The 24,702-nt window shown below is 50.7% G+C and overlaps 2 protein-coding genes across 2 annotated transcripts in view; both read left to right on the top strand.

Annotated features, from left to right (window-relative positions):
• The window catches only part of BCL2 (BCL2 apoptosis regulator), a 197,313-nt gene that overhangs the window by 141,468 nt on the left and 31,143 nt on the right, over nucleotides 1-24,702 (top strand). The gene's annotated exons all lie outside the window — the stretch shown is intronic.
• LOC139179514 (uncharacterized) overlaps nucleotides 1-24,702 on the top strand; it is a 50,802-nt gene that overhangs the window by 5,800 nt on the left and 20,300 nt on the right. The window contains exon 1 of the mRNA XM_070779153.1: nucleotides 1-24,628. This exon is cut by the window's left edge and continues 5,800 nt beyond it. Coding sequence (XP_070635254.1) covers nucleotides 16,289-18,112 — 1,824 coding nt within the window. The 5' untranslated portion in view covers nucleotides 1-16,288 and the 3' untranslated portion in view covers nucleotides 18,113-24,628. The remainder of the gene's footprint in view (nucleotides 24,629-24,702) is intronic.

Raw genomic sequence — 24,702 nt, 5'->3', positions numbered from 1 at the left:
GCACAACCCGCACACAGCCAGACGACAGAGGTGGTAGTTGGAGCTGAGATGGTTGTTTAGAGCTCCCTTTGCTTGAAAATGCCACCCACAGCTTTCACCCTCCTTCCTGTCACCCGAGTCAGCTGGACTCCCTTTATCCCAAGTCAGAGCTCTGGTGTGAGAACTTCCCCTCTGAGGCTTCAAGATCCTGGTGAAGTGGGTGCTACTGAGTGGCCCCTGACACTCTGGTCTGAGAGGCGCAGGCCGCACAGAAACCTCAAGAGCAGAGATCCCCTGCTGCCAGGCTCTGAGAGCGTGTCTGAAGAGATCATCTCCTCAGTGGTCCCGGTAGCTCACTGACCCACGGGGCATGCATGGGCTCAGGCCCCCGAGCCTGTGTCCTGGGAGGTGGGAAGAGCAAGGGTCAGAAAAATCTGAATTTGAATCTCATCTCTACCATCAACAGTGGATTGGTCCAGGCCCTCTCTCTCTCTCTTTTAATTGAAGTGTAGTTGCTTTAGGGGCTTCCCCAGTGCCTCAGCAGTAAAGAACCCGCCTGTAATGCAGGAGAACGAGAGACACGGGTTCGATCCCTAGGTGGGGAAGATCCCCTGAAGGAGGAAATGGCAACCCACTCCAGTGTTCTTGCCTGGAGACTCCCACGGACAGAGGACCCTGGTGGGCTACAGACCATGGGGTCGAAAGAGTCAGGCACGACTTAGCAAACACACCGAAACCAGCGCCACAGAGCCGCTTTTCAGGGCTGCGTTTCTCCGTACTGCAGAGGGAATCAGCTACAGATACGCGTGTGTCCCCTCCTGGTTTGGGGGTTTTCTTCCCATTTAGGTCACCACAGAGCACCGAGTAGCATTCCCTGTGCTGTACGGTGAGTGCTCACTGGGCTTCCGGGTTATACTTGGTGGTGCACACGTGTGAGTCCCAACCTCCCAGTTGGCCCCACACCGCCCTCCTCGCCCCCTCGGTGTCCATATGTTCCTTCTCTACATCTGTGGCTCCAGTTCTGCTTTGCAAATGGGCTCATCTGTACCTCGGCCACCTCTGAACACCTCTGAGCTCGAGTTTCCTCACGGCCGAGTTTCTTCTTAATCCCATGACGGAAACAGGTTTAGCGCCAGCAAAGGGATCGCAGATGAACTAACCAGGACTGGATTCGTCTGGGGCGCCCAGCACAGCTGTGCCAGCTGTTTACGGCCGGCTGACGTCTGTTGGGCCCACACCATGCTGGTTCACTATTTTCAGTGTGACTCCTGGAAGTAATTTATGTGAAAGAGTTTGTAGACAGTGCAGCACACGGCTAGCTCGTTTGATGATGGTCTTTGGATGCTCACCACTGCCAAGAGTTATGTTAAATATATATTTTCTTTATATTTTTTCATCATCTGACAAATAAGTAGTCTTCAAATTAGTGTGTATCTTTTGAGTCTTAACAAAGGAGAAGTAACACAACATTCAGGTTCAAACACTCTTATCTAGTATTTTTTCCTGAGTCATCCTGATTTTCCAGGAATCATTTCTGAGCCTCAGAGAGTGACAGAAGGAGTACTCGTGTCGGCCTTTTGGATGAAGACTGTATTTAGTAAAGGTGACTTTTGACAAGATGCGATTGATTCCCGACTTCTCTAGAATGTCCCGGCAGCCCTACACTTCAGCTGGTGACCCAGTGTGACATCTGAAGTGAACTGGCACACAGTAGGGCTTGTTACGGGGCCTCCCCAGCGGCCCAGTGGTTAACACTGCACTTTCATGGCAGGGGCCACAGGCTGAGGGTTCGATCCTTAATGGGGGAACTAAGATCTCGCGGGCCATGCAGCCCCCCAAAGAGGGTGTTCTCTGTGGTTCTTACTGGAATGCCATGAAGTGCAGTGTTTTGCTGGAGATGACAAGAGATGCGATTACATTTGGGGAGGGCCACGGAACCCCTCTTTGGGCGACTTATAAAGAAAGGACATTGAGGAGGGCCACGGAACCCCTCTTTAGGCGACTTATAAAGAAAGGACAGTTATGTTCCATTCTTCAGCTGGGTCTCAGAAAAGAACAGTTCGATTTGGTGCTTAATTTTAGACTAGAATATAATTGACAGGAGACAGACCCACAAGCACCAGGAAAAGAAGAGTAGGGAGACTAAAAAGTAAATGTGGCCACCCCTCACCTACCCGTTGTACCAAAGCACCTGCTAGAAATTTTAAGTCCTAGTCTTGCTTCTCAGTGAGTAATGTTCAGGCTTCATAGTCTTGTTTGGGTCCCTTATCTTCTTTTGAAACGAGCGCTACCTTAGAAAATATGCAGTCTGGGGTCGTGAATGACATGTGACTCTGAACAGGTCGTTTGCCTCTGCTAGGCTTCAGTTTTGGCTTCAGATGGTAAAGAAGCTGCCTGCAATGCAGGAGACCCAGGTTCGATCCTTGGGTCAGGATGATCCCAGGGAGAAGCCAATGGCAACCCATTCAGTATTATTGCCTGGAGAATCCCGTGGACAGAGGAGCATGGTGGGCTACAGTCCATGGGGTCACAGAGTCGGACACGACTGAGCAACTAAGCACAGCACAGCACAGGCTTCAGTTTATCACCTATAAAATGGGGGCCAAGTAGCCCTGACTCTATCAGATCAGATCAGTTGCTCAGTCATGTCCGACTCTTTGCGACCCCATGAATCGCAGCACGCCAGGCCTCCCTGTCCATCACCAACTCCCGGAGTTCACTCAGACTCAACGTCCATCGAGTCAGTGATGCCATCCAGCCATCTCATCCTCTGTCGTCCTCTTCTCCTCCTGCCCTCAATCCCTCCCAGCATCAGAGTCTTTTCCAGTGAGTCAACTCTTCGCATGAGGTAGCCAAAGTACTGGAGTTTCAGCTTTAGCATCATTCCTTCCAAAGAAATCCCAGGGCTGATCTCCTTCAGAATGGACTGGTTAGATCTCCTTGCAGTCCAAGGGACTCTCAAGAGTCTTCTCCAACACCACACTTCAAAAGCATCAATTCTTCGGCGCTCAGCCTTCTTCACAGTCCAACTCTCACATCCATACATGACCACAGGAAAAACCATAGCCTTGACTAGACGAACCTTTGTTGGCAAAGTAATGTCTCTGCTTTTGAATATGCTATCTAGATTGGTCATAACTTTCCTTCCAAGGAGTAAGCGTCTTTTAATTTCATGGCTGCAGTCACCATCTGCAGTGATTTTGGAGCCCAGAAAAATAAAGTCTGACACTGTTTCCACTGTTTCCCCATCTATTTCCCATGAAGTGATGGGACCAGATGCCATGATCTTCGTTTTCTGAACGTTGAGCTTTAAGCCAACTTTTTTACTCTCCACTTTCACTTTCATCAAGAGGCTTTTGAGTTCCTCTTCACTTTCCGCCATAAGGGTGGTGTCATCTGCATATCTGAGGTTATTGATATTTCTCCTGGCAATCTTGATTCCAGCTTGTATTTCTTCCAGCCCAGCGTTTCTCATGATGTACTATGCATATAAGTTAAATAAACAGGGTGACAATATACAGCCTTGACGTACTCCTTTTCCTATTTGGAACCAGTCTGTTGTTCCATGTCCAGTTCTAACTGTTGCTTCCTGACCTGCATACAAATTTCTCAAGAGGCAGATCAGGTGGTCTGGTATTCCCATCTCTTTCAGAATTTTCCACAGAGAATTCAATGAGTATATGTGTGTGTATACATAATTAAATATCTGTGTGTCTCCTTGGAGAATTAAACTGAAGCTACATCCCCTGTCTCCAGAAAAATTCATGAACACAAAAAATTTAGCCAACTCTTTTCAAGGAATTTCTGGACTTCCTAAAACTAAACTGAAGTCACAAGTGAAGTCACTCAGTTGCGTCCAACTCTTTGCGACCCCATGGACTGTAGCCCACCAGGCTCCTCCATCCATGGAATTTTCTAGGCACGAGTACTGGAGTGGGTTGCCATTTCCTTCTCCAGGGGATCTTCCCGACCCAGGGATTGGACTCGGGTCTCCCGCACTGGGGGCAGACGCTTAACCGTCTGAGCCACCAGGGAATCCCAAAACTATAAACATCCTAATAAAGAGTTCTATTATCTAAGGGAGGAAACCCTGTGCTGAATGTCCCTTTTGTGCTAAAATTTTTATTATATTTTTATCACCTAAAGGGAAACTGTAAATCAAATCTGAGTGTTGTCAGTACCGCACAGTGAATATTTATGCTCACTGAAAAAGTAGTGGGAATGTCAGTCCCTCAGTCGTGTCCGACTCTAGCGACCTCGTGGACTGCAGCCCGCCAGGCTCCTCTGTCCACGGAATTCTCCAGACAAGACTACGGGAGTGGGTTGCCATTTCCTTCTCCAGGGGATCTTCCCGACCCAGGGATTGAACCCTGGTCTCCCCCCGCATTACAGGCAGATTCTTTACCTTCTGAGCTACCAGAGAAGCCTAGGATTTCTAAGCTCAGTTAATAATACGCCAAATGATAAAAGGTCAGGTACAATAAAAGGTTCTGTATAATTATTATAGTTCATAGTAACGGGGTTTGCTATGTGGCAACAGGAGGGACATTTATACGGACGTGTATTAATTTACTTCTAAGCTTAACTCCGTATGAGGAGTAGTTTTTCATTCCTCACTTGTGCAGGGTGGAGATGTACTTTTTTCTTTCAGTTTGTTTTTCCAGACCTATTTGGAGCAGTCAAAATAGGAAAACCACCACACCGGTCCTAAAATTCACTTCCTCCATCCGTTTTCTGTACTCTGCTCCAGGTTTGATGAGTATAACTTTCTAAACATGTAATTTATTTTTATTTTTATTTTAGTCTAAATGTCCCTTCAAAAATACCAGGGGAAAACATTTTTAGGTTAGCTAAGAAAACAAACACGTTGAAACGACACCCAAAATGTTCAGAAAGAATTGGTGTTTCTAGTGTATTTTGACAGTGAGCCCAAATGCAACATGCTGAGACCGAATTTTTATTCATCTTAGGTGTGTTAAGTTCTTCAAGAAAAAGACAAAGAGGACAACTGAGTCCAACTTTTATGTCAGAGCTAAATGTTTGTTGTCTTAAAAGATAATTTCAGGGTAGACACTCTACTGCCTTTTCCCCCAGGTTTTTAATTGCTATTTATAGCCATCCTGGGCAGAGCCAGTGGAAATGCCAATAATGGTGCAGACGAGGCAAAAGATGAGAAGAAGAACGAGTGCTGAGCTCAGCCCCACGCATGCGCCGTAGACAGGCTTTCCTGCCGTCATGACCTCCTGGAGGCTTTGGTAGAACTGACAGCTTAGGGTTCATCAGGTTCCATTTTGATCCTTACTCTGAGAGCATGACTTGGTTCTGTACAGATCCAAGGGGAGAAAATTATTTTCTTTTGATTCAAAAATATGATCCATTTTACCAGCTCTTCAAGGCCAAGCGTTATTCCTGCTCCATGAACAGATGAGTGGGAACCAATAGGAATGAATGAGGGATAATACTGACCGAGTGAGTAAGTGAAAGAACAATCAGTTTGTTCCATCTGGTTTCAGAACTTGTTCATTGAGATTGCGTTTCATTCGCTGGGTCTTTAACTACACAGACCTGGAGTCAGCCCAGCGCTCTGCCTTCTTGGGGTCATGGGAAGAATCTGTGTCTTGGACACCTTAGCCCAGCTACAGGTCAGAGTTGAAATCTCTGTTCTATTCATTATATGTATTATCGTCATCTCCTAGAACTTGAAGCGTGTTTATCATATATATTTGGCTAACTTTCTTCCAGATGGTTCTCCAGTCTCATTTTCCCCATTGCATTGTGTAGTTCTTTTGTGAATGCACTTAACTAGACTTGTATGTGAATAAATGACATTATCAACCCATTGGTGGTTGTCAGTAACTTCCTTCTCATCTCATGATTACTAGTGCTTTTCTCTTGCAAGCCTTCTGAACCCTGCTGGGCCCCCAGTTGCTAAGCATTTTCATTGTACTCTGTCTAACTTTATCAGGATCTTCTAACCTCTCTAACCCAGGCAGTGAATTGGGCTCATTCACACTGGGCTTGTAGAATTGCGAGATGGACACTATGAAATGTATTGGTGGGCTATTTAAATCCTTTCCCTTCCTAAAAGGTTACAAGGCCAGATCTTTGAAATTAAGGGTTTTGTTTTTAAACCCATTAGGCCAACGTGGGGACTAAAACTTGAAAATTGCACATTAGAACATTGGCAGGGTGCTGGATTCACATCACACACGTGGCTATGGATCAGGGAGCAAAACATGGATTTTAGACTTATACAAAAAAGCTCACTTTGCATTCAGAATAGAAGAAAACATCAATTATAACAGAGACAAAAATCCCACAGAAACTCAGTTTATGCTATTTGGTTAACATTATCTCAAAGATAAATTAACCCTTTCCCAAAACTTCTCAAAAACAGTCTATTTACCAAGAATACCTAATGAAAGGGTTGTTTCTTTTGACCCTTAAGTTTTTGGAAGAAGGCACCTGATTGGTATATTTTCCTTTGTCCCGATGCCCAGCCAACCGCCAGCAGCAGTGCAGTGACCTCTGGTGACAAGCCTGGTTGATTTCAGACCCTCTTTTCACGTTATCACTTGTACGTGTGTCTCCTTATGTGCAAAAAAGAAGTACACGTGGATGAAGGTTGCAGAGGGTGCAGGCAGCCCCAGGATTTGAGGACTCACGTATAAAGAGAGGGCGTGAAGGGAAACCTGTAGGACAGTGACGCCGGGAGAAAGGACCCCACAGAGGACCCAGTTTACAGTCGCGTGTCAAACTGTGACTCTGCGTCTCACCGTACGAGGCGAGGGTTCCCCCCCGGCCTCGGGCTGGGGTGTGGGCCTTTTCTCCCTGAACGCCAAGAATGGCAAAGAGGAAGCCAAGTGCCTTGCCACAGAGTTCTGCAAGGCTAGGTCAAAGGTGGAAAACAACGGATCAAAATAGAAGTAGGGCCCAGCTACTGCTTACTACTTCCGGGTAGCAATTAATACCCCGCTTGTCACGCAGCAGGCACTGTTCCGAGCTCTTTGCTGTATTATTGTATCTCCTTTAAAACCAGGTTCTGGAACTTCTGTGGTGGTCCAGGGGTTGAGACTTTGCCTTCCAATGCAGGGGATAAAGGGCTCAATCCCCGGTTGGGGAGCTGGGATCCCACATGCCTCATGGCCAAGAAGCCAAAATGTAGAACAGAGGCAGTGTTGTAACAAATTCAGTAAAGACTTTGAAGACATGGTCCACATAAAAAAAAAAAAAAAATCTTGAGAAAACCAAGTTCCTGAGTGCTGCCCCGTCTGCTAGCTGTTGATTAGCTCCATGATTTATTCATTCCTACAGCACGTACGACGTGCCAGGCCCACACTGCTTTAAGCATATTACATATGACTCATTTAATCCTCACACAAACGTCATGCGGCAGTACTGTCACTAATCCCACTTTACAGATGAGCAAACTGAGGCCCAAGATGCATTTAGCACCTTGCCCCAGATCATGCTGTAGGAAGTGGCTGAGCCGTGATGACACCGGTGCGCTGTCAGCCACCATGACAGGCTTCTTCTCAGGTGCTGATGCTCACTGACTATAATTATAGTCCGGCTGCTGGTTATAGGAGTTTGGTCACTGTAATCACAAAGTAAACACTGAAAAATATAAAAGGATGTAAACAGATAACCTCTGCTGTCCTCAAAAGATCAAATTTTAGATAGGGTTAAAATTACTTTGATGATGTTCATTGATATCTAGGGCTTCCTGGATGGCTCAGTGGTAAAGAATCCGCCTTCCAGTGCAGAAGATACGGTTCGATTTTGGTCACCTGTGTCATGGGAGGAAGAAAGAGCGGGGGTCCGAAAATCTGAATCTGAATTTGAATCTCATCTCTACCATCAACTAGTGGATTGGTCCAGGCCACTTTTTTTTTTTTTAATTGAAGTATAGTTGCTTTAGGGGCTTCCCTGGTGGCTCAGTCAGGAGAGAATCCGCCTGAAATGCAGGAGACCGCTTGCAGCACCAGAGACTCGAGTTCGATCTCTGGGTCGGGAAGATCCCCTGGAGGAGGAAATGGCAAAACCCACTCCAGTGTTCTTGCCTGGAGAATTCGATGCACAGAGGAGCATGGCGGGCTACAGTCCATGGGGTTGCAAAAGAGTCAGACACGACTTAGAGACTAAACAGCAATTGCAACAGTTGGTATCTATCTGTAAACCAAAAGGCGATTCTTTGTCTGCATTTAATGGAGAAAGCAGACCCTGGGGCGCTTGACAACTCAAAGAAACCCCTGTGGAATCGGCTGGGGCTCGCGTGTCACAAGCATTATCAGGTGCCCAGAGACCTGCGGGGCCCCTGGCAGGATCTAAGATCAGGCGTGGGAGTCTCTCCAAGACCATAAACCGGAGCTTCAGAACCAGAGGCTGTGATTCAGTGCTGTTGGGCCAATGAGCAGCTCTAATCAAAAGCAGTTAAGCCCCCAGAATAAAGACTCAAGGCCACTGAGGCAGAGACTTACCTGAGGTGGTCCAGTGGTTAAGACTCTGCCTTCAAATGCAGGGATTCGGGGTCAATCCCTGGTCTGGGAATTAAGGTCCCACATGCCGAGGGGTGTGGGAGAAAACAAATAGGCCACGGGGCTGCCAGGGTGCAGGGTGCCATGTTACTTGTGTTCAGCTGTTGCGTGTGGCCCATCCCTTGGGTTTGGATATAGTAGAGAAAGAGCAGGAACCATTGGTCAGCTGTGTTTCTAGACACTTCCCTCCAGGTTCCTTTCTTCTTCCCATGGAAGATGTGCAGACCACCTAAAAACCCCTGCCATTCCGGGAAGACTTTATCCTTAACAGAAGATAAGGGAACCTGTAGAAATTCATGCTACAGAGGCCACATTAATTTACCAGTGAGTGGAGCGGTCTCCTTTTCCTTCCAGCTGGAAACAGATCAGAAGCTTCAAGGCATTAGAAAATGCAAGCTACATAACAAAATTCTGAGTCCAAGCCTCTCGTGGAGTTTTGGCTCTTGATGTTAACGATGAATGATTGTAACCCAGGTGTGACTCTCAGTGCAGAGTTGGCAGTCTTTATTAGAATGGCAGCCAGCTGCAACAGTGACCTCTAAGAATATGGAAATAGACCCTCCAGGGCCACCATTTCTCAACTCAGCGTTTGACTTGGGCAGCTCGTCCCAGTACTGAAAGGGTAGCAGCCGCAGGAAGAAAGCCTGGCTTGCTGCCTGACGCCTGTGGTCCAAGGACATGTAGGGGCTCTTAGCAGCAAAGGACATGAGGATGTCCTTGAAGAGCCCTCTAGTCGGCCCAGCTGCCTCTAGGCAGGACCATCTCACCATTTCAGACAGATGAGAAGCATCCTGACACAGACCTCCAGAGGAGGGACGCCAGGGAGCCAGCGTGGGACAGGGAAGCCTGGCATGCTACAGTCCATGGGGTCGCAAAGAGGCAGGCGTGACCGAGCGACTTAGCGGCAGCAAACGAGGGGAGCAACTCCAAACTCCCTCTGTCAGCTCTCACTTTAGCGAAACGGTCTTGGGTAGCGAGGCTGTTCCTGCGGCAAGGACAGGAGCCTATCCTAGAAAGTTACGCGATTTAAAAATGTTACAGATGGGTGGATGGATGGATACAGATAGATGATGATGGAGAAAGAGAGAGAGATAAATAAACAGATGATGGAGAGGAGAGGGAGAGACAGACCGAAAGGGTGAGGATGGGTGATTGTGAAAGACGGCCAGAGCCCCAGCAGGGAGACACGTGAGAAGCGCCTATTAAAGAACTGTTTGCCAGTGAATCCACCAAACCCCGTGCAAAACAGACGACCCCTTCTGTCACGTTCCTGACGCACTGTCCACATGCCTCTGACATGGCACCATATCATGTCGCGGCATTAGGATTTGGTAGCTGACGGTCTGCGTGGCTGGAGCGTGAGCTCCTATCTCATTCTTGTCTGTAGTCTTAGCATCTAGCCCAGTGTCTGGCTCCATGGAAGGAAGGAAGGAAAAAAGAAAAGAGGGAGGGAAGTGGGTCAACCGAGAGGATGAATAAACTTCCATCCTTAAAGGAGTGGATCGCTGCTGATGCGGCAGTCGTGAGTGCTTTCCTACCCAGACCTAGCCTATCTGATGTTCTGCTTCCCCTCAGCCAGTGGTGAGCTGTCACACTCAAAGTCAACATGATGATGGATGACTTGCCTGGCATTGGAAGGGTTTGTTGATACTTACCCCCATTTAATACCTTTCTAAGGAATGCTGATTCACCGGGATGCTGTCTGTCTTGAAATAATCTTCCCCCTGTGTTTCATTAGAGTTCCGTGTTTGCATGTGTATATCTTCCGTAGCCCTGGGGTATGGTCTCAGCTAGTGACAGCTGGTGTGACACCTGGTAAGGTATCGTCTCGGCCCGTGGTCACGAGCGAACCTTACACAGATGTCCTCGGGCAGCGCGTTTCCTCTTGTTGAGGGTGTTCTGTGTCCTCTGATACGCTGCCCTTGACACACGATGGCTGATGAAAGTCATGGGGGTGAGGGTCCCGGCTCCAAAGGCTGCTGTGGGAAGTCAGCGGAGAGGCCACGGAGTCCAGCTGGTTCTTGAGGTCTGCTGGCAGTCCCGGGACCCAGGGAGCCCGGGAAGGGCGCCGTGGGGGGCGTGGGGGCATCGGGGCTGGCGGGGGCCTGGAGGCGTCCTCGGGGGGGCGAGGAGGGGACAGCGCCATGATGGGACCTCACTGCAGCCCACCTGCCCGGGGTCGCGCTGCCGAGCCCCCCCGGAAACGAGCCCCCAGGGTGTGGTCCTGCCCGGGCCCCCAGCCGCTGACCTGGCGGGAGTGACGTCCTTCTGCCTGCATCCAAGCCCTCGCGTCTTTCCAGGCTCAGTCTAAGGTTGGTTTGGGCAGGTTTCTCCTCCTCCACGGGGTCTCCTTCTCCTTCCCTTGGAGCCCTCTCTCGGGCAGCCCCTGCAGTCCTTTGGTCCCCATGACGTCTCTCCGGGACCTTGTCCCCAGCAGCCTCCCAAGCCCCAAGCAGCTGCCAGGCTCACAGCCCCTCCCGGGGAGCGCGGCCCGCGGCGGCTTCTCACGCCGAGGCTGGGGCCCCATGGACCTGCACCCTGGCCGTCCTGGATTCTGGATTGGGGCACGTGGTTTAACAGAGGACGATGGACTTGCTCTGCGGTAGACAGCACAGCTTGGCAAGAGACCTGGCGCAAGCCCTCTGCCCGTCTGGGGCACTTCGTTGTTTTCATTCTAAAATGATATACTTTTTTTTCATACCAAACGGTACAAAGAGGAAAACTCAAGTGGTCCACAATTTCGCCACCCAGATTATTATTCAACATGTTAAAACAGGGCAAAAAAAATGTCAGTTGTCTCATTCACGTGCTCTATTTTGTTCATTTGTACGTTAATTTTTAGACTGTTGCTATTCATAGATCAGTACGTCTGTTTCAGAGATTAGGAACTCTTTAAGTTTTAAAAATCAAGTTTCTTATGTAAATCCCCAGTTTTTAACTGGTTTTATTTCAGTTGGGAACAGCATTATAAAGATTACAAAGAACAGTTAAGTTCCCAGGTTACCTAAAAAGGACTATTTAACTCAAAATATATCTTTCCCATAATAAACACTATGGGCACCCTGGTTTATGCCGATGATTGACTCAGTTAGAGCTTCCCTGGGAGTCATCTGTGTTCTGTAACCTTATCGTATAGTTTGGTTGTCATCCGCACTTTCCCTGGGGCTAAGGTCTTTTCTATTCCTTTGCTAGACCCGAAGGCCCTCTAGTCCAGCGTCTCACCTAATCCTGCCTTTCTTCCCGCTGCTGCAGTTCCCTTCTCCAGGGGATCTTTCTAACCCAGGGATTGATCCTGTGTCTCCTGCATTGCAGGCAGATTCTTTACCGTCTGAGCCACCACGGAAGCCTGTACCTGGCTCTTGGCATTCTGTAAATGTTTGTCGAGCAGGAACATGTGAAACACACCTGGCCTGATGCCTTCACCCAAGGAATAAATTATTCCCAAGGCTTCTTTTCAGCTTGTGAAGACCATGAGGCTGAGTGAGACTGGGGATCAGCAGGGTCTCCTGCGTTACTGACCACTGAGATCCCGGCCACCGAGCAGGGCGGTAGAGACAGGGGACCAGTTGGCCAAGGCTGTAGTTGGAGGGATAAACACAGGTGATTCTTGAGGGCTCCCCAGGCCTGAGAGTTCTGAGGCTTGGGGCCTAGGAGATGGGGATAAAACTGTCCCAGAACAATGAAGACGGAGCCAGAGACGTAAAAAGTGACAGCAATGAGTCCAGGGAGAGGGATAGAGAAACACACAGACAGAATTATAGCAAATATGTTCGTCCAAACGAGACAGCTTCTGCCAGAGCTGGTCGGCCCCTAATGCCCGTCTCCTCCTCCTGGTTGTAAATCCCTCGCGAGCAGGGCTCACGGCTTGTTTGCCTGGGGGCTGTTCAGGGCCTGCCACGGCCGGGAGGGGGCCTGCCACACAGCAGCTCCCAGGAACGGTTTAGAACCTGAACTGAGTTGATAAAGGAGGATTTCACCGCCTGTTTTGACAGCATATCCAGGGCTCCCATGGTTTCCATCGCCTGGAATATTATGAAGCGCTCTCCTTAAATCTAACTGTACTTTCCTGATACAGTTTAAGTCCATTTCCTCTCAATGGCTTGCAATGCACGGATGATTTTTCAGCCATTCGGGAAGAAGGAATGCTGTGTATAAAGCCTGGATTCAATAAAACCAGATTTTTTAAAAAAAATAGCTCTTAGCATCTTCTACTACAGACACTGGTCTGGGCAGGGCTTTTTATTTTATTGAATCCAGCTGAATTGCTTGACTACATTAATAATGGGGCTTCATTTCCAACCAGTGGCTCACAGTCTTTTCCCCTAAAAGCCTTATGGTACTTAAGCAACTGCTAATACATGAATAATTGCTGGTGGCATCATTTCCTGCCATGATTTGACCACCACGATGAGGTTTTTCTTCTTGAACCTAATCTGGGGTTCCCAAGCAGGCCATGTGTGGGCCTGCAAGATCATACTGAAAATGCAGTAAACAGATCTAACAGCAGCTATGATTTGGGTTGTATTAGGTTTCTTTATGTGGAGAAATTAAGGATTTGGGGGTGATTCTGATGGGTGGATAGTCACATTGGCCTGAAGGGGATGCTCCCTCAAGGTGGCCCAGAGGTTTGAACCTAGTATTTCTGCTAAGCATGGTCAGAGCCGTTCTGCAGGGTCCCTGGGATGGACTGGGAGATTTTACTCCCTTTACTTTAAAGATGCTCTTTTGCTCTTTCAGGACTTCCCTGGTGGCCCAGTAGTTAAGAATCTGCCTTGCAATGCAGGAGACTCGGATCTGATCCCTGGTTGGGAACTAAATGGTGTGTGTGTGCTTAGTCATCAGTCATGTACAACTTTTTGCGACCCCCATGGACTGTAGCCCACCAGGCTCCTCTGTCCATGGGATTCTCCAGCCAGGAATACGGGAGTGGGTTGCCATTTACTTCTCCAGGGGAATCTTCTCAACCCAGGGATCAAACCGGCGTCTCTTATGTCTCTCGCATCGGCAGGCGGGTTTTTTTTTTTTACCACTAACACCACTTGGGCTTCCCTGGTGGCTCAGCTGGTAAAGAACCCGCCTGCAACGTGGGAAACCCCGGTTCAGTCCCTGGGTTGGGAAGATCCCTTGGAGAAGGGAAAGGCAACCCATTCCAGTGTTCTGGCTTAGAGAATTCCACGGACTGTATAGCCCATGGGGTCGCAAAGAGTCAGATACAGCTGAGTGGCTTTCACTTACTTTTGGGAGCTAAGGGACTTCCCTGCTAGCTCAGACAGTAAAGAATCCGCCTGCAATGGAGGAGAACTGGGTTCAATCCCTGGGTCAGGAAGATCCCCTGGAGAAGGGAATGGCAACCCACTCTAGTATTCTTGCCTGGAGAATCCCATGGACAGAGGAGCCTGGTGTCCATGGGGTCACGAAGACTTGGAGAAGACTGAGTGACTAGCACTTTGGCTTTCTCTTTCTTGGGATCTAAGATCCCACGTGCTGCAGAGCAACCAAGCCTGCGTGCCGCAACTAGAGAGTCCATGCCCCAAAGCGAAGGCCCTGACACAGCCAAGTAAAGAATAAACCAACATGCAGAGAGATGCTATTTGTTTAGCTCCCATAGAACCACGCTTCTCTTTTTAAGAGTTTCCCTGCAGGATGATACTTAACCATCACTTGAGTGATGTTAGTATACCTAACTGGGGCAACGGAGAAGGCAATGACACCCACTCCAGTGCTCTTGCCTGGAGAGTCCCATGGACGGAGGAGCCTGGTGGGCTCCAGTCCATGGGGTCACTAAGAGTCGGGCACGACTGAGCGACTTCACTTTCACTTTTCACTTTCATGCATTGGAGAAGGAAATGGCAACCCACTCCAGTGTTCTTGCCTGGAGAATCCCAGGGACAGAGGAGCCTAGTGGGCTGCCATCTATGGGGTCGCACAGAGTCAGACATGACTGAAGCGACTTAGCAGCAGCAGCAGCAGCAACTGGGGCAAGATACCCGTGTAGAAGACAGATACCTCAAACATACTTGTTAATGGGAATTCAGCATAGCACCTAGGAGCGCAGCCTGGAGTCTCACGACCTGAGCTTGAATCCAGCCATGGATCCACTTTCCAACCATGTGGCTTTATATGAGTCACCTATTCTGCCTCAGTCTTCTCCTGTGAGAAGCGGGGTTCTAACAGTATCTGCTGCCTCTAGATAAACTGGCGTTTGCTAAATGCTTGGATGCATGCTTGGGCACAGTGCTCTGGAGTACCTGTTATGCTGATGTTTGTCGTTTTGTTGAAGATTCGGGGCATTTGTTCCTCTCCACATGGCCTCCACTTAGGATGCATAGTGAAGTTGACCTCCCAGCTGAGGGTTTAAGGTGGGGTAAGACCTCACATATAATACTTTTTTGGCCAAAATAAAGTATTTCTTTTAACTGGGGACTTTGCATGCCCATTGCTGTGGGGTTCAGTACTGTGGGGATAAATGGGAACAAAAAGCAGGATGCCCCATTGCTGTGGGGTTCAGTACTGTGGGGATAAATGGGAACAAAAAGCAGGATGCCCCTCCTCAAAGACTCTGCAGTCCAACTGGACAAACGTGACTGTCTGGCCTCAAGTGGAGCTGGAGGGCAGACAGGTGACGTGTGGTAGGCCTTCCACAGATGGAGGCACTTAAGCCAGCTGGCCTGGGTGGCCAAGCCAGGCTCCTGGAAGGATGATCCGAGTTTGGAAACAGGGTGCAGACTTGCGGGATGGAGGTGGTAAGGTGACAGGGAGTTGGGCGGTGGAGGCAGGGGTGAAGTGTGTTGGGGGGCTCGGAGGGGGCGGGTGGGAATCTGGGGGACGGGCTCGGCTCGGTGAGGAAGCAGCGAGGGCAGGCCCAGGCCGAGGGCGAACCGCACAGTGAGCGCAGACGGCACCGGGAAGTCAAGCGAGAGAGGCCAGACTGCGGAGGTCTTCACAGAGCAGGCAAATGAGTGTTCAGACGTGGTTGTCTAGAGAAAAGGAAGTGAGAAGGAGCTCTCTGCAGGCTCTCTGCGAGCTTGGCAGCTGTGTCTCCCGAGGCCCTTCCCGCAGCGTCCCCACTCCGGGCCCTGCGCATCCTCCAGTGACAAAGACGAGCTGGAGGCATTAGGCTTTTCCCCCGACGTGAGTTACCAGCCACCACAGACCCCAGGAACACTCTTCTGTTTTAGGAAAGGCCGTGGTGGCTTGCTTGGAGGTGGTGAGGCCGCGGTCTCTACTTTTTTACGTCTGAAATCTCGACTAGGACGCAGAGAGAGGGTGCTGCTTGCTCAGGTGAACGCTCGTCGTCCTGCGTCTTCCTGGGCTTTGCTCAGAGCTCCATGATCATCTGCTCATGCGAAGGAAGTTTGCTGGCCCGTCTGCCCCGCTCCTGCCTCCTCCGGTCTTGTCTTTGCTCTTGTTGGAAGCTGTGTTTTGTTTCCTCCTCATGGGCCCATTCCAGCCTTGAGTGGGGAGCGGGCGGTCCCCAGCAGCTCATCTGTATCATCGCTCAGTGCCTGTGAAGTAGAGGGAAATAAACAGCACGTGGGAGGGGGAGGCTGTGTTCTAAGAACTGCTTCGGTTTACACATCTATAGATACACTCACCCAGCACCGCGGGTCACATGCACTGGCTGGTGAAGCTGAGCATGAGTCACTTTTAAATTACTCATAGAGAAAGAAATATGTTTCTAAAAGCCAAGCACCGCTGGCTTCCACATGAAGCCGGGGGAGTGAACAGGCAGCCTCATAAAGCCCTCAGGCCTCCCGTGACAGCTGGCGTGCATGGTGCATCTGGTGGGAAGAGTGAGTCTCTGGCCTGAGAGCTCGCTGCCCTGTGCTGGAGCTGCGGCTGAGCCTCTCCGCCAGCGGGACCCCCACCCTGGAGCAGGGGTGCTGGGATCGGTTCCACGTTTGGCCAGTCTTTCTCATACAGTCTCACTTCAGCACAACGACTCCAGTCTTCCTCATACAGTCTCACTTCGGCACAACAGTTCTTGTCTTCCTCATACAGTCTCACTTCGGCACAACGGCTCTTGTCTTCCTCATACAGTCTCACTTCGGCACAACGGCTCCTGTCTTCCTCATACAGTCTCACTTCGGCACAACGACTCCAGTCTTCCTCATACAGTCTCACTTCGGCACAACGACTCCTGTCTTCCTCATACAGTCTCACTTCGGCACAACGGCTCTTGTCTTCCTCATACAGTCTCACTTCGGCACAATGACTGTTGTCTTCCTCATACAGTCTCACTTCGGCACAACGGCTCCTGTCTTCCTCATACAGTCTCACTTCGGCACAACGGCTCCTGTCTTCCTCATACAGTCTCACTTCGGCACAACGGCTCCAGTCTTCCTCATACAGTCTCACTTCGGCACAACGACTCCTGTCTTCCTCATACAGTCTCACTTCGGCACAACGACTCCAGTCTTTCTCATACAGTCTCACTTCGGCACAACGACTCCAGTCTTCCTCATACAGTCTCACTTCGGCACAACGACTGTTGTCTTCCTCATACAGTCTCACTTCGGCACAACGACTCCATTCTTCCTCATACAGTCTCACTTCGGCACAACGACTGTTGTCTTCCTCATACAGTCTCACTTCGGCACAACGGCTCCTGTCTTCCTCATACAGTCTCACTTCGGCACAACGGCTCCAGTCTTCCTCATACAGTCTCACTTCGGCACAACGGCTCCTGTCTTCCTCATACAGTCTCACTTCGGCACAACGGCTCCTGTCTTCCTCATACGGTCTCACTTCGGCACAACGGCTCCTGTCTTCCTCATACGGTCTCACTTCGGCACAACGGCTCCAGTCTTCCTCATACGGTCTCACTTCGGCACAACGGCTCCAGTCTTCCTCATACGGTCTCACTTCGGCACAACGGCTCTTGTCTTCCTCATACGGTCTCACTTCGGCACAACGGCTCCAGTCTTCCTCATACAGTCTCACTTCGGCACAACGGCTCCTGTCTTCCTCATACGGTCTCACTTCGGCACAACGGCTCCTGTCTTCCTCATACGGTCTCACTTCGGCACAACGGCTCCTGTCTTCCTCATACGGTCTCACTTCGGCACAACGGCTCCAGTCTTCCTCATACGGTCTCACTTCGGCACAACGGCTCCAGTCTTCCTCATACGGTCTCACTTCGGCACAACGGCTCCTGTCTTCCTCATACGGTCTCACTTCGGCACAACGGCTCCTGTCTTCCTCATACGGTCTCACTTCGGCACAACGGCTCCAGTCTTCCTCATACGGTCTCACTTCGGCACAACGGCTCCAGTCTTCCTCATACGGTCTCACTTCGGCACAACGGCTCCTGTCTTCCTCATACGGTCTCACTTCGGCACAACGGCTCTTGTCTTCCTCATACGGTCTCACTTCGGCACAACGACTGTTGTCTTCCTCATACGGTCTCACTTCGGCACAACAACTCCAGTCTTTCTCATACGGTCTCACTTCGGCACAACGGCTCTTGTCTTTCTCACACGGTCTCACTTCGGCACAACGACTCCAGTCTTTCTCACACAGTCTCACTTCGGCACAACGGCTCTTCCATTTTTTTTGAGACTGTTGTTGTTGTCGTCGTTGTGGACCATTTTTAACGTCTTTATTGAACTGGTTGCAATTCTTCTGTTTTATGTTTGGGGCTTTGGCTTTGAGGCACCTGTTCTCTCTGACCAGGGATGGAACCTGCAGCCCTTGCTTTGGAAGGTGAAGGCTTCATGCCTGGACCACCAGGGAAGCCCCAAGAACGTGTGTGTATCTACACATATGGCTTGGAGGATGAGGACTCGAGATGTTGTGACGGCCTCTGCTGAACATCAGTATGAGTCTGCCACGGGCACACCGGTGTCCCCTCCCTCCTAAAGCCTCTCCCAGCCCCCTCCCCACCAGTCCCTCCAGGCTGTCACCGAGCACCGGTGAGAACTCTTGATTGAGGCCTTCAGTAACAGTCAGATGGTGGAGACCAAGCATCTGAGCCTGAAATATGGAGCAGTGTGTCGGCTGGACAAGAGGTCAGGTCTGGAGGGGCCAAGGAGAGGAGGTCTGTGAGGGTCTTGGAGGACAGGAACCTCAGCGGAGCCGTGAAGGAGAAGGAATTCCATCCCAAGCAAGGTGGAAAAACCATCTGAGCAAAAAGAGCACTTCAGGGACAAAGGCTGCCCCTCATTGGCTCCGTTGGGAGTCTCAACTTTTTTGACACACGCAAAAAATAGAGAAGACGAGAGAACAATCACCAAGGGAGGCCAAGGCACTGCTTGCTAAATTAGCCCAAAGGAGGGATTTCACCAAATGCAAATTGAACAAAGAACAATATGTGTGACTCAAAATATCCGTTATGCTCTTATATGAGAGGATGTGAGGCAGGGAGGTGACCTTTGAAAGGTTTTAAAGTTGTAAACTTTTGTAACCACATTGTTTTGATTGCTGGAAGATTTAAGAAAGGATTACCTCGGGGTACCATTTTGGAAAAGTGATTTAGAAAAAAAAAAAACAAAACACCTGCTTTCTGCATAGCATGTTAGGACTTTTTTTAACTCTGTTTTTGCTTTGAAGGCGTCCGATTCAGATGTCCATGAAGCAGCTCCGCCCTTCGTGAGAAACGAGACTAGAGGTGCGGCTCCTGCTTCGCCTGGTCTTCTGCCCCGGCCTCTCTGCCAGAATTCGGGTTCAGCGGGTCGGGGCACCCCTCCACGCTCCCCAAAGGAAGTGCCTCTGGCCTTGTTTCTTCTCCCAGCCCCGCCCCCGCCCCTGCCAGTAGGGCTGCATCCTCGAAAAACAGAGTCTCTGTCCCTCACCCTGAATTGGTGACTCCGGGCCAGACATTCCCCTGAAGTCTCCTCGGAAGTTTGGGAAACAGGAAATGTGGAGAAAATGTCTAATTTGCCCGGTCATGTGAACTCCTCTTTCGATGTTGCAATAGAATTTTGGAAAAGAGTGCTCAGAGCCGTGGTCGCACCCTCCCTGTCAGAGAGAGTCTCTGCTCCTTTGAGAATATGGTCGATTTGACTATCCCGCCTCAACTTCCCTCTTTCTAAACACGTTAACCCCGATGCCTGAAGAACAGAACCAGAAAAGAAACGTTCTGGGTCTCCAGTGGCATGGTCAGGTTGCCAGCAGGGCTGCTGAGAGGGGCCCACGTGCTGCTGTCCCTGAAAAGTCCCTTGGCATCTCTTACAAACGCCCATCCCTGCCAGCGTGTCCGTGCAGGCTCACCTCGCGTCTCCGGAACCTTCACAAGCTATGTCTGCAGTAAATGATTGATGATGAGGCTGGCTTCCCACACATTTGGCTCTGATCATCTCCATGCTGAAACATTCAGATGCAAATAATTTTCAAACTGAAATGGCTTCAAGGGATCTTTCCGGGAGGATGGAAAAGCGTCCATATCTTCAGAGGGGAGTGGCTTCCGCTTTTAGTCCAGATCCATCCAACTGTATACACACACACAAATGTTCATTTTTCTATAGGTAAATTACACCTCCAGGAAAATGTTTAAGATTAATAAAGTGGCTTGGGTGTGGAAAAAATAAAAAGTGGACATGATGTAAATGACTCCACTGAAAGGGATTTCAAAAACATTAAGAGCTGGCCAGTAGAAACTAAGAACTATACGTGGGCAGTCTCCCCTCCCCACCCCACCGCCCCGTGCGGGAAATCTTTGCAAGGTGAGCAGGTTCAGCCCAGCTCGTAGAAGCTACAGCTGCTTATGTGCATGCGTCTGTGTTTTCATATGTGGTTTGTTATCTTGATGTCCATTTTTGTTTGGCTTATTTCCCTATTCAATTGGATTTTTTTCTTCTATTTCCTGAATCTGACTCCCCCACAGTACCAGATATCCCAGGCCTTATGGAAAACAAATGCCCAAGAAATGTCCCCTCATCCCCTGGGATGGTGTCCTTCCCCACGCTCTGGAACAATCTACTGAAATGAGCCAGTGCATGTTGGCCTCCAATGCTTGTGTAAAAATGGAAAGTGAAAGGAGAAACATATACACTTGCAGTTTTCAGAAAATTCCCAGCTATGTCAGTTTCTGAAAAAAAAAAAAGAATCCATTTCAGAACTTTTACTTGGGGAAACTATTTTTGCCCCACAAGAAAAACAAAACGTGCTCAGTAAGTAGTGATATTTATTTAAAAGTAAGAAAACAGCGTTCACGACTCTGAATGAATGTGGGTGAGGGGCAAAGCTTCCCTTTGCTTTCTCTCTCTCTCCTCTTCATTTATGGCCGCTCAGAAGAACAGGTGTGGAAATTCCCACAAGTGTCAACTCTGTCCGTTTACACGTTTGTATACGGAGTTTCATGTGTTTTTTTTTTTTTTCCTTCTGACAAGTCAGACTTTTTGTCATCATCTCATCTTGAAACTAGAGAGGAAGGGAATGGAAGAGCGAATTGCTAATATGAGAGGCTTCTGGAAATTCCCCTTTTATGGTACATGAGTCTTTCTTAAGAATAGTTCTCTTTCAGTTGTGTTTTTGTGATTTTGGTGAAAATCACTTGCCCAGCCCTACCTCTGTTTTGTTTAAGTCTGACTTGATGCCAGCTCTCTTTAGTTTATTTTCCTCAGCTCTCTTTAGAATCAGGGGCTGGAGAAGGCGGGGCAGAGGATAACTTGATTTTCACTGCCTGGGAGAAAAGAACCCAACTGAGGTACTTAAAAAAAAAATCACCTGAGTATAAACCTATCTTCACATGGTCTTAGATCATGGATTCATCCTGTATCTCATGACCTGAATGATCTCACGCAAACTGAATGACCCACGACTGCCCGGATGCTGCCGGCAGCTTTATAAAGCACTCCTGGCATCTTGCGTGTTGATGAAGACTGATTGGTTTCAGTTACAACCTGGTTGTAGGGAAGCTGACTGACCTGTTTCCAAGTCAGTACAATACAAGGTGATTCTCAAGCAAAAAAGCTTTTTTCCCACACCGCTTCGGAGGATGCCTTCTTGAAGATGGATGTGGGTCTTGGACCCTGGGGCTAGAAGCCGGTGTGCCCACAGGTGGAAGGGCCCCTGGAGGGAGGAACGGATCTCACTGTCCCCTGAGTGGCTGGCAGACCGCCTGGGGGGCTTGGAGGGCCCCTGCGGCGAGGGGACTGAGGCCTGGAATGTAGGAGAGTGTGTGACAGCCAGTCCGAGGCCTGGGCTACCGGGAATATGCTAATTAGCGAGATGCCTGCGAGGGCGAGGGCCGGGTCACCAGGCGGCCAGGTAAACAGTATCGGGTTATTTCTGCGTTGGCCGAGGGAGGCAGTGGCTAAGTGCCTCCTGTCCAGTTGTTCTTGGCAGTTACTTATTAATTGCACCTCAAGGCACTACCAGGGTAGACTTGAAAAACGCTCCTCCAGGAATCCTCTGCCCTCCTTCCCCCGGCGTCCTCGTGACCCGCTCCTGCAGCGGGGGAACCAGGGGCACCTCTACCTGGGCACCTTTCTGAGGACAGCTAGCCTCCCAGGGCCCTGGGGGGGCCACAGCCTGCTCCCACCCCAATCCCAGGACCCCTGGACTCTAGGCCAGGTGAGGTGAGACCCGGTCAGAGCTTTTCTTATGAAATCTCTTGACCTCTGAGTTTCTTTTTCCTGCTACGTTGAGCCCCAAATATGTTTGTTTTCTTTCTAATTTTGGCTTTTGAAAGAAAAAAAGAATGGGTACAGTGTAAAAGTTTTCTCGTATCCAGATTGGAAATTCCCTGGTCACCCTGAAACCAGGCAGGTGCAGTTTGTATCTCTGTCAATAAACAGTGTGTACTTGGCCTGACAACCTCTGGTGGCCTCGGTGGGCCCCGGGATGGGGTTCGAGAAGAGCCAAGATGCCCTGCGTCAGAAGCTGGGCCTGCCTCTTGCTCTTCTTTTTTTCTTTTTGATCTTCTGATTGAGACCACATAGTGTTCTCTTCACGATATTTTGATGACATATGACGTATAAACACAGGTGTGACCTTTACGCCGTACACGGTGTTACCATTATAACGAGTGAGGGAAGATACAGTCAGCTGAGTTCAAGGTGAAAGCCGGAAGCAGCCAGTACTAATTTTCACTGAAAACAGCATCGCAGAGCCAGCTGGGGGAGCCCCTCTGGGGGCTCTGTTCAGTTGCCTCTTCTGTTGTTTTACGGACCAACCCCACCCAGGTGAGGGATTTCCATGGGATACGCCGTCTCTCACAGTCCAGACGTATTGGGTGACACTCACTGAGGGCCCCTTGTGCCCTGGGGCCACCTTTTACATCATGAGGTGTCTGGTCCTGTCGTCCATGCTGGCTGACATTTCATTTCTCTGGGACTCCGTTTTCTTGCTTCCTTTGTCTTCTTCCTAACCCCAGTTGAGGACTTGGTTCCTTGGGGATAAAACTGTCAGAGCCACAATTAATGTAATTGTTTACTTGTGTGAAGGCTTTATTTATTAACAGCTTCAGGACTGTCTGTGTGTCGGAGGGTGGCCTCCAGCTTGGGCTCACGTGAGTCGCCGCTGTGTCTTTTTCTCACCAAGCAGCCAGCGCAGGGAAGAGAAAATGGAGGAGAAGACGGCTGGCCGGCCATCAGGGTTCGCTCCTCCAGCCCTGAGCTGCCTCTGGGCAAGCGCTCTGACCCGCGGCTCCGGGTGTCCAAGACATGGGGAGGTTAGGACTGCAGGCGAAGAGCCCCTTGCGGTTCCGAAACCCACAGGTTGGCAGTTCCTGAGCAGAACGGGAGAGGGCCTCCCAGGCCTTGTTTCTCTTTCTGGACGTTCAGGCGGACGGGGCGAGCACAGGGGGCATTCTTGCAGCGTCAGGTCGGGCGAGGTGCAGGGGGACGCCCAGCCTGGCGTCTGGGGGAGCCCCCAGGGCTGGGCGGCAGGGCTTCCCGGAGGGCGAGCCTGCCTCCCAGGGCCCAGTGGCAAGGTCGGCCGGTGTCTCTGTTGTCCCGAGGAGGCTGGGGCTTCTCCTGGAGTCCAGTGCGTGAAGGCCAGGGGCTCTGCTGGAAATCCCGTCTCAGCACAGGTACACCTGGAGTGGCCCACGCCCGCGGCCTAGTCGCGTTCGGTGAGCTGAAAGCGCTGGGCTGTTTGAATGGAAAAGTTGAATGGACGAGCCCTCTGCTGCCCGAGGGCCTTGCCGTCCACTCTTCGTCCTCCCCTCTGTCCGCAGCCGCCCCCCATCTAACTGAGTGAATGCCCACTGAGGCGTTCAGGGCAACAGGCTTCTGGGCCCCCTCGGGGAGACCCGCGGGCAGGCCGGGCAGGAGAACCGGAGGCCCGGCCGTGCTCAGCGCCCTTTCTCCGTCCCATCGATGGTCCACACCAGGGCCTGGGAGACCCCCGGTGGTGACCTCCGACCTGAGAGAGAAAGTGGAGGGGGCGCTGAGGGCAGAACAGAGAGGCTGTGACGAGCACTCCAGGGACAGAAAGGAGAGGGCTCCGCAGGCCCGGGTGGGTGTCCCGCCGCCGGCAGGCCCCCTGCCCGCCCTCTGCTCCGTCGCGCCGACAGGGGGCAGCAGAGGCGCGGGCGGAGCGCCTCTCGGCCGCCCCCGCCCCGGCCCCGCTGCCGCCCGCAGGCCCGCCCCGCCCCGCTCAGCGCCGCGCCAGCCTGGCTGTGTGTGGCTTCCTGACCCATCTGATACCATCAGCCTCGTGGGCGGCTTCTCAGCCTCTCCAGTGGGGCGCCTCGCCGCTTCAGGCGGAGCGTCGGTCCCTCGAGGCGGGAGCTGTGCTCGGTCCCGTGGCCCCAGGCCGCAGGGCCCGGTTCAGCCCTCTGTGGGCGGAGAGGCCTGCCCTCCACGCCCGTCCGAGGGACCCGCTGGGGAAAGTTGTCTCAAGGCCGCTCTCACTCCAGCCCTGCGAGCCAGTGGCGCCATGCCCTCGTCTCTGTAGATGAATAAACGTGCTCAGAGGGACTGGACATCTCAGGCAGAGTCTTAGAGCTACGACGTCGTAGACTCGACCACACACCACGCGGGCCCAGCTCCAGACAGTCCTGAGATTCTTCGTGTGTCAAGAGTCCATCTTCCTGGAGCATGGCACAGTCTTTACGGATTGAGCTGTTTCAATTGTCTTGATTCCAATTTATTTATTTATTCATCCCACAGATCCTTTCACAGCTTTCACCCGGTGCCAGGCGCCGTCGGAACCTGGTGAATAAGGTGAATGAGATGCAGGCCCTGCCCTTGGGGAGAGGAGGCACATGAGGACTCACCAGGGGGCAGTGATGGGCAGG

Source organism: Bos indicus, chromosome 24, assembly GCF_029378745.1.
Source record: "Bos indicus isolate NIAB-ARS_2022 breed Sahiwal x Tharparkar chromosome 24, NIAB-ARS_B.indTharparkar_mat_pri_1.0, whole genome shotgun sequence".
NCBI lineage: Eukaryota > Metazoa > Chordata > Mammalia > Artiodactyla > Bovidae > Bos > Bos indicus.
The sequence above is the reverse complement of the archived record's forward strand: the minus strand, read 5'-3'. Positions and strand labels throughout refer to the sequence as shown.